The sequence below is a fragment of the Triturus cristatus genome, chromosome 7, assembly GCF_964204655.1.
Source record: "Triturus cristatus chromosome 7, aTriCri1.1, whole genome shotgun sequence".
Taxonomy (NCBI): Eukaryota; Metazoa; Chordata; class Amphibia; order Caudata; family Salamandridae; genus Triturus; species Triturus cristatus.
The window spans coordinates 1,830,617,014-1,830,633,320 of record NC_140590.1 but is presented as its reverse complement, the minus strand read 5'-3'; the positions used below and the strand labels follow the sequence as shown (position 1 = coordinate 1,830,633,320).

At 42.5% G+C, this 16,307-nt stretch overlaps 1 protein-coding gene across 1 annotated transcript; it reads right to left on the bottom strand.

Moving 5' to 3' along the window:
- Window positions 1-15,088: 15,088 nt before the first annotated feature.
- LOC146813323 (olfactory receptor 1G1-like) lies at window positions 15,089-16,054 on the bottom strand. The gene has a single exon (XM_085615383.1). The coding sequence runs from the start codon at window positions 16,052-16,054 to the stop codon at window positions 15,089-15,091; it is 966 nt and encodes a 321-aa protein (XP_085471509.1).
- Window positions 16,055-16,307: the final 253 nt, after the last annotated feature.

Genomic DNA, 16,307 nt, shown 5'->3' with positions numbered 1-16,307 from the left:
AGTTGTGCAGAAATGTGTATGGTGTTGTTTGGGTTATGTGAATTATGAGTTCTTACTATTGGCTTTGACATGGCTTCATGTCATCTTGTCTTTTGACTTTGCCTTGCTTATGAGTTCTGACTATTGCCTTTGGTATGGCTTCATATCATCTTGATTTCTGACTTTGACTATTGGCTTTGACAGGGCCTCATGTCTGACTTTGCCTTGTTTCTCTGCGTGCAGAGCAGAGCTTGGAAGTTGTTTGGGTTATTCACATTAAAGGTCTTGCTGTTTTCCTGAGCGATTGTTTTTGTTTAATGTACTCTGGAAGGCCTTGTGAGTGCTTTGTCAAGATAGATGCTGGAAGATGTGAGAATGGAGGAAGGGACGCGAGAGTTCCTTACTGCCATGGGGATGCTTGCTTAGAACTTGGCCAGTTCTGGTAAAATTCCTCTGGCGGTGGGAGGAGGTCTTTTGCGAATCTTCTAGTTTGTTTAAAGCTGAGGGTTGCAGGCTGGGAAACTGGGAGTTTGGACTCCGAGCGAGGGCAGACGTGTCTATCTCGGAGTGACCCTGGTAGCTAAAGCTCTGAACCCCGACTGTGAACTTCCCCGGCCAGAAGTGGGCTAAGATGCAGATGCAGTGTTTGCACCAGATGATGTATTGAGTTTTGTGGTTATTGCCATTGTGATGTTTAGCCAGTGGCTTTGATCATTTGAGGTGCTTTCTTTGTGGTGTGGGAGGTGCACATCCAGAGTGATCCTCTGCTGTAGATATATGTATATCTTTCTGATCTCTTGCAAGACATCCAGTATATCTCATGTTATTTGCTGCTTGCTTATTAATCAGTATTATCCATACATTTCGATTATAGTTTGCTACATATATTTGAATCTTGTGCATTTGGTACCTGAGACAGCCTTTATTTATAGGGCATTGTGTAATAAGCCCCAAGCCTTATTCTAAAGAGAGAGAGTCCCTGCATTTTATTTTACTTGTTCATTTAAAAGTGTTTGATACTAAAGAATCTGCATTTACTGATACATTTGGCCTACCGTTTATTAATAAACTTGTGTGTGTTATTTGAAATGCACCGAATTTGATTTTCTTGCCTTGCCTTGCCTTGCCTTGCCTTGCCTAAAGGGAGTGCTGTGTCCTTTCCTCGTCTTTAGGAAGTGCTGTTCAAAGTGTATTTTTAAAGGTGCAGTGGTATATTTGCCTCCCAGGGAGGGAGTGCAGGGGTTGGGTGTGTTATTTTAGTGAAAAGCAGATTAATTACATCAGTCTAATAAAACAAGAACCTGTATTTGGGATTTACATGTAATTGGGAAACACTTGTAAGCACCTTCTTCAAGGGGAAATTAAGGGACATGAAGTGCTACTGGGAATGATCGGAATTCGAAACCAAGTCTGTTCAACAAATCAATACATTCAATAAACATGAAGCACATTAGGCTGCCAAAGAAGACAGTAAATAATAAAGTTTTAAAACATGAAGGTTTATTAAATATTAATAGATTACAGAAGGCAAAACTATCAAACTTGATATAGATTAATATAGTATGAATTCATCTAATAATATGTAATTCAAATCAAATCAAAATCATATATGAAAATAGAGGACAAGCCAATATAATGTTGCCCCCAAAGGACAAAAGAAGTTCGGTTCTCCTATAAAGAGAGTACCCTAAATCTCCCGCTGTGCTCTATGCTGCATCAACACCCAGGCTGTTTCTGTTCTATAATGAATACCTTAAATCATACAATTTAAAAAGATGGTACACCACCACACAGTTCCCATGAAAAGATCCAGTCAGGTTAAAGCGATGTGATGCAATTATATGCTGGATTGATTGTCAGGACTTTCCACAATACACCTTCTCTAAGTGTTCTTCAAACTTGTCTTATCTGCAACATAGCGAGATACAGGAGCCAGCCTGTACCCGGATGTCTTCTTGATAATCATTACAAAGTGTCAAAGTTTATTGAAAGGTCGAAAATATAACGTCATCATTAAATAATCATAGAAACATTCCACATTGATTGCAACAAAAACAAAACATTTCTTCTCATGAGAAAGTACAAAACAGAACAAAGTTAGAAAGGGGAAAAGTGAGGAGAAAAAAACACATTCCCTTTTGTTGCACCTCCCCTGGGGATATGCACAGTTTTTACGCATTCCCAGGTTAACATGATTTTGTAAATCTGGGAATGTGTCAAAACCCATGGGTATTGCTTGGAAACAACCACAACACCGCACAGCCCATGGATCACCCCCCTGACACAGCGTAAGGCAGTGTAGGGACTTGCGCTGCACTGTCTTACACCATATCTAATAAGCTATGAAAAGCCATGTAGGGTGGCTTTGCGTAGCTTTGTATATATGGGTCTGGGCTGTGCACTGCGGGAGCATCAGAAAAAGAGACACTCCGGCGGCTCAGGCTTCTTGTAAATGAGGCCCCCTGTTTTTTGTTTCAAAATATTGATTTCTTTGTTTCCTTCTAAGAAAATGGTATTTTGAAATAAAACAACCAAAACACCAGAACACCTTTCTCTTTGAAAGCGTTGGCCAGCATTTTAGAGCTCAGCATTGAAATGCATTCCTTCTTTGAGTTCCAAAGCAGTGCAAACCATCTTTGCTGCTGCTTTCAAGGGATTTTTTTTTTTAAAGACAGTCAGAGGCCCATTAGCAGGGAGCCCTCGCAAAAGGAATAGAAATAAATAAAATAAGTTTATAGTAAAAATATATTTAATTAGAAGATGAAACTCTGAATCACCACCTCAGGCACTAAATGGGACTACATTTATGATGAACAAGCACATTGTGCAGAGGCAAAAGTCTGTCATGGGTCATAAAAGGATCCAATAGCTGAAGTAGGGTGTCCCATTGGCCCATGCTATATGCTCTGATGGGTGCAACCAAAATGTGAATGACACTTGAACAGACCAATGGATCAAGAGGCCTGACTGAAAGCCCCACTTTGTATTTATAATATAGACTATTGTTTTAAAAAATCAATAGTCTTGCAAGCTAAAACTATCTCCAAGGCCCGACCTAAAAAAGTGACTCTGTTTGTAGGTACCTTGGGCAGTGGTCACGTAATGGAAAGTTTTTTGCAAACTTCTATAGGTACATATATGTTGTATCTTGTTTTTGTTGGCCTTGGCACTCTGTGCACATTACCACTGCTAACCAGTGCTGTAGTGTGTGTGCTCTCTCCTTTAAATATGGTAGAATTGCCTTATACCACATTGGCATATTTAATTGACTTGTAAGTCCCTAGTAGAGTGATAGTACCTGTGCAGAGGGACTGTAAATTAAATGCTACTAGTGGGCCTGCAGCAATTATTGTGCCACCCACGTAAGTAGTCCTTTAAACACATCTCAAGCCTGCCATTGCTGCCAGTGTCTGCAATTTCAAACTGCCTTTTGAACCTGGCAAATGCAACTTTTTTACACGCCTAATCTTTCCTTTTTAATACATATAAGTCACCCCTAGGGTATACCCGAAACAGCATATAGACAGGATGCAATGTATTCAAAAAGCATGTAACGTTGTATTTTCGTATTCATAACCATCAACCCATTCAGAGCAGCTGGTTCAACAAACAGTCAATGGGTTCATAAGTAATTGACAGCTGTCATAAAAGCTAAAGTTCATCCAAGGATCCATTCAGCAAGAATACAATATAAAGCAACCCAGTCTCAGGCAAAAAGAGAGAGGTCAACGATAGATGGTTAGACCTTAAAATGGCCTACATGGCTAATGACCCAGCATGGTTCTGGTCTCTTGTGAAGTGGGGTAACGGTGGGAATCGGCAGTCCCCCTCAAATGTTATTGGCCCCGAAGCGTGCCTTCGAAATGTTGTACTCAGGGGTAAGTGAGCCTTCTGTTCTGCTCGAGATCTGTCCCTTGGTCCAGGGAAAGCCATTATTCAGCAGAGCGCCTGGCCCAGACAGTATTCCTGCTGACCTGTTCCTTCAGGATACAGGGAACTGGACAAGCTATATTTTGTCTTTGACAAATGCCTTAACCCGCAGCGCTCCAAATCAGGACTCCCTTTGGGGTGTGGAGCTAGTTGTCATATTTAAATAAGCATTGGTAATGCATCGGCTTTACCTATGTGAGCAAAAAATGGGACAGAAAGAGAGAGGCAGAGAAAAGCACAGAAAAGTAGGAAAGAAAGGAAAAAAGATGAAGGAAAGAGGGCGGGGGAGGGAGTGAGTGAAGAGAGCAAGAATCACTTCATGCTACCAGGCTACGTCTTGAAAATAGGGAAATAAAAATATGACATACTCATTAGAAAAGTAAGTTTCTCTGTTTTTTCCCAGCGAAGGCACCTTTACGAACAAGAGTGTTTTCCTAGCGTTGAGGTGGGGCATGAACACCCCAATATTTTTAGGTTGTCTATGGCTAGTTCTCATAGCACACAGCAGCAGGGAAATAATAAAAAAAATACATAGCTTTGAGAGCACGGGGAGATTTTATTTTCCTTAGGCATTCTGGACAAACATCCTCGCTTATCAACCAACACACACAAAATGCACCCAATGTCAACCAAAAAACATGAAAACATAAGGATTAGAAATGCATCGGGCTTGCCTATATGATGAAAACAAACAGTTTTTCTCATCACCGTCCAGGACTAAGGGTCAAAGGAAAGAGCTCTCTGACAACCAGCAGGTGAGTGGACAGGATGTTGCACAGCGGCCACAGCTGCAGAGTGGAGAGCTGGGAATCATGGATCGAGTCTTGCATGCGCAACATCCTGTGATTCTATGCAAATTACTTGGGGGCATATTATCAACGGCCAGCGATTTATCGCCCAGGTAGCGCGTTTTTGACAACGCGTTTCTCCAGGGCGATAAAAATTCCAGAGATAGCAAGGTTATCGCCGTTTTGCAGGGAACATCGCTGGTTTTCCAGCGATGTTCCCTGCAAAAGGGCGATAACCTTGCTGATACGACCCTGTGGTCGTATCAGCATAATCCACCCCCTATGTCAAACATTGGTAAGTCAGATTTTAGCAGACGTTAGATTTTGGCGAAAACTGCAGTTTTCGTCAAAATCTAACGTCTGCTAAAATCCTGTGGCCTGCCTTGTATATATCACGATGTGAACATCAGCGATATTTGCAAGGTAGTCCATCCGGGGTACGCCCAGTGACACACACTTTGCATCTCATTGGAGACGCAAAGGGAGGCGTTGGGAAAAAGGGTGCTAACATGCGACTATGCATGTTTGCACCCTCTTGTAAATAGGGCTATAGTTTTATCTTAAAGCAGAGATAAAGCCCTTGTAAATATGCCCCATAATCTCTCCCAGTTATAACTTGCAGCTATATACCACTGCTGCAATACAAAAAAGCAGAGAGAGGCAAAATATTATTTATGAAAAAATAATTCCACCAACACAGATGTTAACAGTATTTCAGCGGCGGGAAACTGATAAGAGAAGCAGACGAGGAACAAGCATTGGTAAATGGAGGAAAATTAATTAGCATGCACAGGAACCAATAGGAAGCCAAGAAAGAGAGGAGGCGGGATCCCTCTTAAGTTTATTTTAAAAACAATAGATTTCTCAAGCACAGCACAAGCGCTGTGCAGGCGAAACCTAAAAAGGTGACAAATCCCTGCCAGGTAATTACAGACCCATAAGCCTTATTGATTCTGTTCCCCCATAACATGTGCCTCATTTCTTCTAAATTACAGATGTGGATATCTGAAATGATATTCTCTCACCTCTACAGGCAGGTTTGCAAGAGCAAGTAAGCACCATTGATCGCGATCTGTAGACATCGACAAGGGCAGCGTGTTATGCTGCCTTTGCCCACCTTAAGTCCACCTTCGATTTAGTTCCTCATAATAAGCTTTGGCTGGTCTTATCTGGCGTAGGTGTTCCTCGCAACCTGCTAACTTTGATAACTCGATTACATGAAGATAACTTTGCTCAGGCCCACTGGGGCGGTCACGGTGAACCAACCAACTGTTTCCCTATTGGCAAAAGGGTTCGCCAAGTGTACTTTTATCTTATTCTTAAATGGCATTGACCAGTTCTTTTCCTGTTTTCCTACCAATGTACCATCACTTGCAGACTCAAAAATACCTATTTTAATTTTTGCCTATGATACGCTTCTAATATTAAAATCCCCTAGGGGATTACAGCATGCATGGTATTATTTGGAGGATTTTTATAAGGAGCAAGGTCTTGTAATAAATTCTGAAAAGACACATTTATGTCATTTAATCAGCATAAATCCTTTCGGGTAGGTTCTAGCTGGGGACAAGACCTTAGAAAGAACAGAGCTCTTTAGATACTTGAGCCATACACTGGCTTCATCTATGTGCTGGAATCCTCAAATTGAGTTAGTGGCCCTTAAACACTGCCAAATCTCAGGTGCACTCTTATAGGAATTCAATTGTTCCTTTGCAAAGCTCATAAGCCCAGTCCTACAGATATGACTCTAAGGTTCTTGGCTCAGTTTTCTATGGATTGGAATTATCGGGCTTTTCTATTATAGTTTCCCTTACACGCTGCAAAAACAAATTCTTGAGGAACGTGACGCGCTTTCCTAAAAGTATGCCTCTAAAACATTTAGGGGCAGATTTATGTTGCCTGGCGCATCCCTGCAAATCAGCAAGGATGCGCCAGGAATGATGCGTCACGCAAGTTTACCCTTGCGCCACACATGATGCGCCGCATTTATAATGCGGCGCATCATGGCGCAGGGATAAACAGATGCGTGACGCATCCAATGGCGTAAGGTTGGCGCAGTGCTTCAGTTGCGTCGCAAGCGCGACGCAACTCCAGCACTGTTCCAACCAACCCTATCCCTAACATGGTGCGTCAAGCCTTACGCCTGCTTCAAGCAGGCGCAGGGTTTTGGCGCATCAGCGTTGGGAAAGTGACTCAGTCAAATCTTATAGATTTGACTGAGTCACTTTTCAGGGGCGTTCCTGCGACGGAACGCCCCCCCCTATGTCGACACGCCCACGTGAAACCTGACGCAGGTTTTACGTGGCGCAGGGCTTTACATCGTGACGCATCTCCATAGATGCGTCACGATGTAAATATGGCGCAACGTGGCGCAGGGTTTACACCGCCGCTGCGTCACAAAAGTGACGCAACGGCGGCGTAAAAGTGGCGCATCTCCGACATAGATCTGCCCCTTAATGCTAGACTTAGAAGGAAACCAGTCGCTAGCAAAGCTAGACTCAGTCCTTTACTCTATTGATGTAGTCTGTCGTCGACCCCAGAGCTGGCTCATTCTGCCATTGCCCTGCGGGACGTTTGGGATGCTGCTCGCTCTCTGAAGATCGACTGGCTCTGAAACATCAAAAACATTGATTTATATTGGAAAGAAGGATATTTGGCACAACCCCAATGGTGCCTCCACACTTTCAGCAAATAAACTAAAACAGCATTATTGGACAGCAGTTTCCCTAGATTAGATGAGTGTAGTGGAAAGCTTATGCTTGAAATTATATTTTCAATTTAGAGCTAGCTCTCCTCCTCTAAAAGCATATACAAAAAATGGCTCTAAAATTCAGAGAATCTGTCTCCCATCTTTTTTTTGCCTGCCCCGCATAGGCAGGCCCTTGCAAGAAATAGTTGAACCCTACATGCAAGTTTTTGAGGACAAGAAACAGCTCTACTGCTTTAGGAGTCCTAATGACCAATTATCGCCCATTTTTTTCTTGCTCTGTTGCCAAATTATTAGGCTGGATGTGGGCTTTAAGATGTAAAAAAATATTGACATCACTTCCAAGTGAATCCAGCGATTCCAGTGCAAGTTTTTGGCTAGTGTCCTTTGGCCCTGTTTAGCTATTTTGCTTAAATATTTATGTTGGTCCTCCATTATCCATTTCATAATATTACATTATCTAATAGGTTTTTAACACCTACATACCCCTTCTTATGGTTTGTTTTTATTTTTTGCAATGGTAAAAGCACAATGACACTCTTTTTATATCTATCTATCTATGAGCTATCACCTGCCATACTTCCACATCACAAAGGCTCTTCCAAGCATACCCACAAATGTTTTGACCCAAGTCTTTGTGCCCCCAGACAAGCTGGAGCTAGGGCAGGGAGGCAGGAAATTCCAAACACCTCTAAGAGTGGAAACCTCCAGAACCTTCTCCTACTTCAAAGTGGACAACGGCTATAAATAGTGGACCCTAGACACTACTCTGTTTGCTTGTGGCCCTGTGGAAAACTCACAGGACTGTTGTGCTGCTCTGCAAGAAGGACTGCTGCTCTGCTGCCCTGCTGTTCTGCTGCCTCAATGAGAAGGACCAGACCTGCATCTTGAACCCAGGACCACCAGAGTGACTCCTGGGGCTTATTGGCTGGCCTCCTGATCAGAGCGTCAGGGACAGAAGAGGTTCCAATCACCCTGAATCAAGTACTTGGACTCTGTCTACCCCCCAATTGGTTCCACCACCGTCCTTGTCCCATGGAAGTGGGCCTGAAGGTGCTCTAACAGCCCAGCTGTGGTCTTTTGGGCAGAACTTATGAAGTATGACACATCTCCTCGTAGCTCTGCATCAGAACCACCACGGAGCGATGCATCCCTGATGCAGGACATCACATCATAGCCCACATCTCCTCAGAAGCGCAGCTGCGCAATGCATTCCTCAAGCTGGACATCACATTATAAGCCACTGTCAATGGTATCCTTAACGACGATGCAGGACATTGCATTTCAGCCTGCTGCTCCTAAGAACCATCGCTGCATGACACAACATCGACTTAGGACATTGCATCACAAACCCCCATCAATGCCGTCCTCGACGATGAGCCAGAACCTCTCATCGTAGTCTCACAGCTTCTTCCGAACCAACGATATGTGTTGCATCCTCAAAGTAGGATTTCACAATGCTCTGCCACCATGATTTATGGTTCGCTCTTCAGTGGCCTTATCGTGGTCCCTTTATCTGATCCATGCTCCATCATGGTCAGCCTGACCTTGTGATTTTCTCTCGGTCAGGCACAACCAAATAGCCACAGTAAGCTCTTTGTGCTTCTAGGCACACTTGCATCATTATAATTGTATCTCTCTGGTACTCCTGATTGGATTTTAATTGTTTTAGTTTCCAATACTTTAATACATTTTACCGTATTAATTTGAATTGGTGTGGGGTTTTCCTTGTGTTCTGTTTTCACTTCATCACGGTTTGAAGTACTGCATGGAAGTGGCCCTGAAGATGCTCTGCCTGCCCAGATGTGGTCCTGTAAGCAGAACAGATGTAGCATGACACATCTCCTCAAACCCGCACCAGAACTGCTGCAGCATGCCACATCCTAGATGCCAGTCCTTGAATCACTGCTCACAGTCTTCTCGGAACCACCCTGTGAAATGCATCCTTAATGTCAGCCTTCGCAATGAAAGCTCCTCGTCGATGGCATGCTCAACGAATATGCAGGACTCTGCATCACAGCCCCACACCTTGTTTGGAACCACCAATGCTCAATGCATCCTTGACGCAGGACTTCCCATTGGAAGCCCCTAGTTGATGCCAACCCCAACAACAATGTCAGACTCTGTATCGCAGTCCCACATCTTCTTCAGAACCGCTGGTGTACGACACACCTTCAATGAAGAACTTTGCATCGCAAGCCCCTTGACTATGGCATCCTGAATGATGAAGCAGGATTCCACATCGCAACCCCGGAGCTCCTTCAAACCTCTGCTGTGCTGCACATCCTCGACACAGGAACACGCAACACTCCGCATGCAGGCTTTAAGGTATCTTGTTCTGGTGACCTAACTTCATCCCTGTATCCGCTGCACACCCCATCACATTTGTCCCAATTCGGCATGACCAGATTACCACATTTGGCGATTTCTGCTTCTGGATACTGTTAACACTTAAATCTTTAAATTTCAATTTTTTTTTTCAATTTCAAAAACTTTATTTCGGACAAAGTGTCCTAAAAAGTACATCACAGAGCAAACATTTTAAATCTAGAATTCCATCATATTGTCAGTCATGATAAAAAAATTAAAAAAAAATCGTAAAAAGCAATGGTAATTATACATGCAATTTCAGATTAAAAATACATTAAATTTTGGGATATAGGATTTGGACAAAAGGTAGCACAATTAAATTGGAAAGTGCATGGTGCAATAAATACATAAGTTAACTAAAAAAAGAACCTCGATAAAAAAGGAAACAAAAGTTCCTATGTGTAAAACTATACATGAAGCAGAAAAACGGGAAATGGATTTACACATTTGCTACCGGGCAATCAGTTCATTATTATGAGATCTCAGATGAGCCCTTCCAGTGCACCACATTGAAAACAAAAAACCAGCCACCGAGTATACTATTGGAATTCCTGAGTCAGATTTCAGTATCCTAAAAGCTTCAAGGCAGCGCCTACTGCCAAGATTCCTGCAAATCTGAGCCAACCAGCGTCTCCTTGCCTTCTGATAGCCAGAACAACTGAAGAAGACATGGAGCTCTGTTTCCTCGGGGTGGTCGCAAACCGGGCATTGGGTCATTTGTTGGTCTCTCCACTTGGATGTAAAACAGCGGAGTGGAAGTACCCCATATCTAAATTGTAAATAGAGCTTCCTAGCCGCTGGTGGAGTGATGAGATCTATTGCCGGTTCAAAACAAGGAAAATCTTTTATTTCTAAAAAAGCACTAGTACATTTCCCGATCCCAGAAGAGGTATTAAGTGTGATTAGTCTGTAGTCTTTATAGCATGCCTTCATACGACCCTTAGATATTAACGGGCAGGCTGACGCAGGTTCAAGCCAGCAATCCCCTAAGCCCATGCTGGATAAGAGGAATTTTATATGGTCAAGCCACGGAATTTTTACAGCACCCCGTGACCTCAATACCTCTGATAACTCCTCCCTATAGGGTATAAGTTCGGGGGAGGTCCAGAGGCGACGCCAATACATTATGGGCTTGAGGCTCACTACTTCAGCTATTGGTGTTATACCTGTGTCCAAAGGTAACGGAACCAAAGGGGTACTACGAGGTAATCTAAATAACTGTCTTAAATATTGATTCTCCACCTGCGATAATTTTGTCAAGTTTTGGTGTCCCCATAACTCTGCGCCATATAAAGCCCCACCTCTTGCTTGAGCCCTATAAATTTCAATTGCTGGACTAACAATTCTTTTGCTGGACTTATTAAAAACCTTCATGATGCCTCCTGAAGATTGTGCTAGTCTTAGCGTAGATTTTGTGATGTGAGCCCCCCATTCCATAGACTCGGTGATTGTAAAACCTAAATACACAAAAGATGACACTCTTTCGAGGGGATTACCATTTAGAGATGGGTTGGGACGTGAGCTTTTTGGACAATTAAATGCCATAAATTTAGTTTTTTGAAGGTTAATTTCTAAACCTCTGTCTCTGCAAAACATCTCAAATTTGTCCAAAACCCTTTGTATCTCCATAGGTGATTTGGCAACCAATAGGGTGTCATCGGCGAACATCATAGCCGAGATTCTACGGGAAGCTAGCTTGGGGGCATCCAGATCTTTTTCTGCTAGCAAGGCATCAATCAGGCCATTAATATAAAGACTAAATAAAGTTGGCGCAAGCACGCACCCCTGGCGAACACCACGATTGATTGGTATAGGGGCTGTAAGATTACCATCCTTCCCATACCTTACTTGCGCATAGTTGCATTCATGCAAGAGTTTAAAAAGTCGCATTGAATAAACTGGGACCCCCATCTCGCCTAAAACCAACCATAGTTTCTCCCTTGGTACTAGATCAAATGCTGATCTTAAATCTACAAAGATTAAAAAGAGACTACCCCCCTGCAGACATACGGTTTTCCAATACAATAGTTGTAATCTTAGGACTTGGTCCAGGGTCGACAATTTTTCCCTGAACCCGGCTTGTAAAACAGACAAAATATTCCTCTCTTTCATCCATGACTGTAGTCTGAGGAGGAGAACTCTCGCGAAGATTTTTTGGGAAATATCTATTAGACTTATGGGTCAATAGTTGGTCGGGCGGAGTGGGGAGCCCTTTTTAAAAATCGGAATTATTTCCGCACCAAGCCAGCTTGGAGGAATCTTCATGCCTTGCATAATTGAATTAAAAAGCATCCAGAGATATGGAGCCCAGATAGCAGGTTCACTTTTGAAAAGGTCTCCAGGTATCTTGTCCAGACCTGGAGCTTTACCCGGGGCTATTCTTGCCAGTGCGACCTTTATTTCTTTTATGGTTATACTCAAGCCCGGGTCACCATCAGACGGGGGCTTTGGATCCTCAATATCCACAGGACAAGGAACTGATTGTTCACAACCAAGAACAAGATCATCACCCGACTCCTTAGCATACAGGGTTTCAAAATGGGCCCGCCAAATCTGTTCATCTAAATTTGGCTCAACCGCACTACGAATCTTTAAATTTGCATTTCTCGGTCCTACTGATTAGAAGTTTGTTGTTTTGATCTCCAATAATTTATTAAATCTTACACTAAATTGGTGTGGGGGTTTTCTTGTGATTTCACTTTATTACTGTTTGGGGTGCTTCATAAATACTTTGCACATTGCCTATAAGTTATGCATGGCTGCTTTTCTGCCAAGCTAACCGACCGTTGAGCACAGGTTAACTTGGGTATTGCCTATGTCCCACACTGACAGAGATTGTGGTTGCTACTTGAGTAGGAAATCACACCCCTCAACCAGTAATCCAATTTCCAACAACCAGTTTCATCCTTTACCTCCTCAAAGGTACACAGCAAGCCACCCTGATACAAGCTACCCACAACTTCAATCCTAGCCTTTGTTCATGGTTGCCTATTATAGTGTGCATCAGTTCTTTGAAGGCCGGTAAACACTACACTGGTGCATACTTGTACCAATAATGCCACATGAATGGTTTTAGTGTATCTCTTCAATCGCTTCATCTTCTCAAGTTATACCTCCTCGACTCCCCCTTGCTCTGACTTACTCTCACCTTAAACTTTCCTGATTCCCTACTTCCAAAATCCATCCTATTGGCCACAAAAGCAGTGCTGCACAACAGCACACCTCCAGGTCAGGCACTCCCATTCCACCTAGGGCCTCATCGTTTTAGTTATTGCCGGTCTTTTTCTCCTGGTTGCCCAAGTTAGGTTTGTGAGAAGGCTGTTTATATCTATAAAAATCACTTCTTTCAAGACAACGGGATGGCCAGAAAGTGGTACATGAATCATGGCAAAACGAACATTTTAGCAATTGCCACCCATATAATGGGTGAGAGGGGAAACCTGGTCCAGAGGAGGATGGATGATATAATGCCAGATAAAGTTTTTCCAAAGTTTTGTGTTTCTAGATGTTCATCTCTGTGATGGATTTGTACCCACAAATACCTAAACCTATTGGGCTCCGACTTAAAAGGGGAATCTGTATGTAGTGGGTCAGCTGTATCACACATCCAAAAGATTGGGAACAGATAAGATTGTTTTAATTTACAATAAAACACAGAGAGCAGCCCAGATTTGCCAAATATCTGGATAACTCCTGATAGACTACGTGGGGGGGGGGGGGGTTTCCCTCAAATATAGGGTAATGCCATCTGAGTACCAGAAGTCATAAGTGTTCTAAAGTATCTAAAGCAATATCACACACTCTTGGACTGCTGGTGAATTATTCCCCTCCCACACTCTACCTAGCTGCTGAATTATTATTATAAAACAAGGAGGTGAAACTACAGAAAGTAAACAAGAACCAGTCAACGCTTTTTGCTTCTGTATACAACTGCATATATGGCTCATGAAGATCAGGGGTAGTAACAGCAGAGCAAAGGGTAATAAAGGGAACAAGAGGAAGGGGTAACTATGCCTGGCTACTCCGAATTTATATGCATGATATTTGTGTTATAAAGGGTCACCCAAACTCCCAGCCACGATTATTACGTTCTTGTGTTGGACATGACTCCATCCACAGTTTGCAGTTCAATCAATCAATAAAGCTTTATTCGATTTCTTGGAAAAAGAAAATCATAAAAGCACATGAATACACACATCATTAACAATGAAGCATACGTTTTTAAAACAGATAAAATGGACAGTTTAAAAGCACTACATGATTGTACATCTGTGCGGACCGCCTACATGGGGGATTTACATCAAGATAGTTTTCCTGCATTTAAAAATATTCTTTAAAAACATAACAAAAGAGAAGGTAAAATGTTCATTCTCTAAAAGTTGTAAACCCAAGCGTGCAGGACGGCATTGTTTTAAGCCAAGTATTCGTAAAATCGGGAGGATCCACCCCCTTCTCTGCACAAAGTAAAATCTACAGAGAAAAAGTGCATGTAAAGTCGACTGCTGGGAAAAGTCATCACAAGGGCACTTACACAAGTCTCTAGACCAATCGTTTAAGTCAGGAAAGCTTATCGATCTGTGAATTACTCCTAATCGAAATTGAGTTATCAGGAACCTATCATATCCACCTAGAACATTTCTCAAATACGGCTGCATACGCAAAGTGGTCAATGTGAGCTGGTGAGCTTGTACGGTTGGTTTTGCCATTTCAATGGTAGTTCTACTTGCCTCCAAAAATGACAAGCATCTCCCCTTAAGATCTTTCCTCGTTACTGTTGCCAGAGAGTTAGGATCGTTAAAATACTCAGGGTGTCCGAGGTTAGTTGTAAACATTGTTATATACTTTAACCAACTTATATTTAAGGCCCCTTGTAGTCCACAGCTGTCCTTTAGTATTTCATGACTGAGTTTAGTATTGTCATTAGTCCAGATCCTGTGCCACAATAAGATTGGCTAAATTTTTAAATATCTGATATATGTAGTATTCTCAATTCAGCGTGGCAAATGCACGTCGAGGTACTATTTGGGACCATCAACAAGAATCTTAGGAACGTATTTTCAACAAGCTGTAGGGGATTGATGTCTACATGGCCCCAAATTCCAGCACCGTAAATGGCTATTGACACACACTTTGCTTTATACATTTTCAGCAGTTCAGCAGGTGGGCGTCTGCCAAGTTTTCTGCTGAAATTATTTAGGGCTGCCGTTGCCTTCATAGACAATAACTTCCTTGATTGCACAGCCTGAGTTCAAGCTCCCATATAGTCGAGCAATATCCCCAAATACGAAAAACCTTTTGCAGTTACATTTGGATCTTAAGGTTTAAAAGACTTGTAAAAATGTGGGTTGTTTTGGTCAATATTGCTTTTTGTCTTCCTTAGTCCCTTTGCAAATCCTTTGTTTTTCAGGGTGTATATGAGGGGGTTGCACAGTGGAGGAACAGCCGTGTAGAGTAAAGCCAAGATCTTGTTCACTTTTAATGAAACTTTTGATGTTGGTCTCATGTATGTGGAACAAACAGACCCAAAGAATAAAATAACCACAGTGAGATGGGAACCACAGGTTGAAAAGGTCTTGCTCCTCCCCTCTGGAGACTTCATGTTCAGTATCGACGAGACAATCTTGACATAAGATGTGACTACAGTAATTAAGGGTAACAGTCCAAAAGTACATCCAATGACAAAGGTAAGTGTCTCAATACCGTGGATGCTGGTGCAAGATAGCTTCATCAGGGCAGTGAAATCACAGAAGAAGTGGTTGATGGTGTGGGATCCACAGTAGGAAAGCCTAGAGATTAGTATAGTGTGTGAAAACGGGATCAAGGTACCACCAAGCCAACTTCCAGTGGCCAGCTGTATGCACATATTTTTGTTCATGATACTCAGGTAATGTAAAGGATGACAGATGGCCACATAACGATCATAGGCCATAACTGTGAGGATAAGGAATTCTGTCCCCACCAAGAAGATAAAGAAATACATCTGCAGCAGACATTTGGTGAGAGAAATGAGCGTACCTGTCTGAAAGAAGTGTATCAGCATATGTGGGAAAGTGAGTGAGATGCAAGTGATGTCGATGACTGCAACATTTATAAGGAAAAAAAACATGGGAGTGTGCAGGTGTGAGCTGGAGTATACTATTGACATGATAAGAAGATTTCCAATCAGAGTCATCACGTAAATTATTGTAAATGTCATAAAAAGGGGAACTTGCAGTTGTGGAAGATCCGAAAACCCCACTATCAGGAACTGTTCCTCTGAAGTCAGATTTCCTCCCTCCATTCGGGACTGGAAGGCAGGCTGAAAGAAAGCACACCAGCAATGGGAATAACATTTGTGGCTAGCTGGTTTGGCTTGCAATTTTTTTGTTTGTGGTTTTAAGCTAAACTCCTAATATCGCCCTTTGCAAATGTTTAAAATGCAGGGTTTTCTTTCAACATGCCAACAACAAACATATTCTCTTGCGTCACAGTTTTAGTGGGTTTTATCATCTGTGTATAAAGAAAGGAACAGCATTCATAGCAGACTACATGTG

Excerpts from the sequence above, each read along its gene's own strand:
- LOC146813323 (XM_085615383.1), bottom strand. The coding sequence starts at position 16,054 with ATGGAGGGAGGAAATCTGACTTCAGAGGAACAGTTCCTGATAGTGGGG.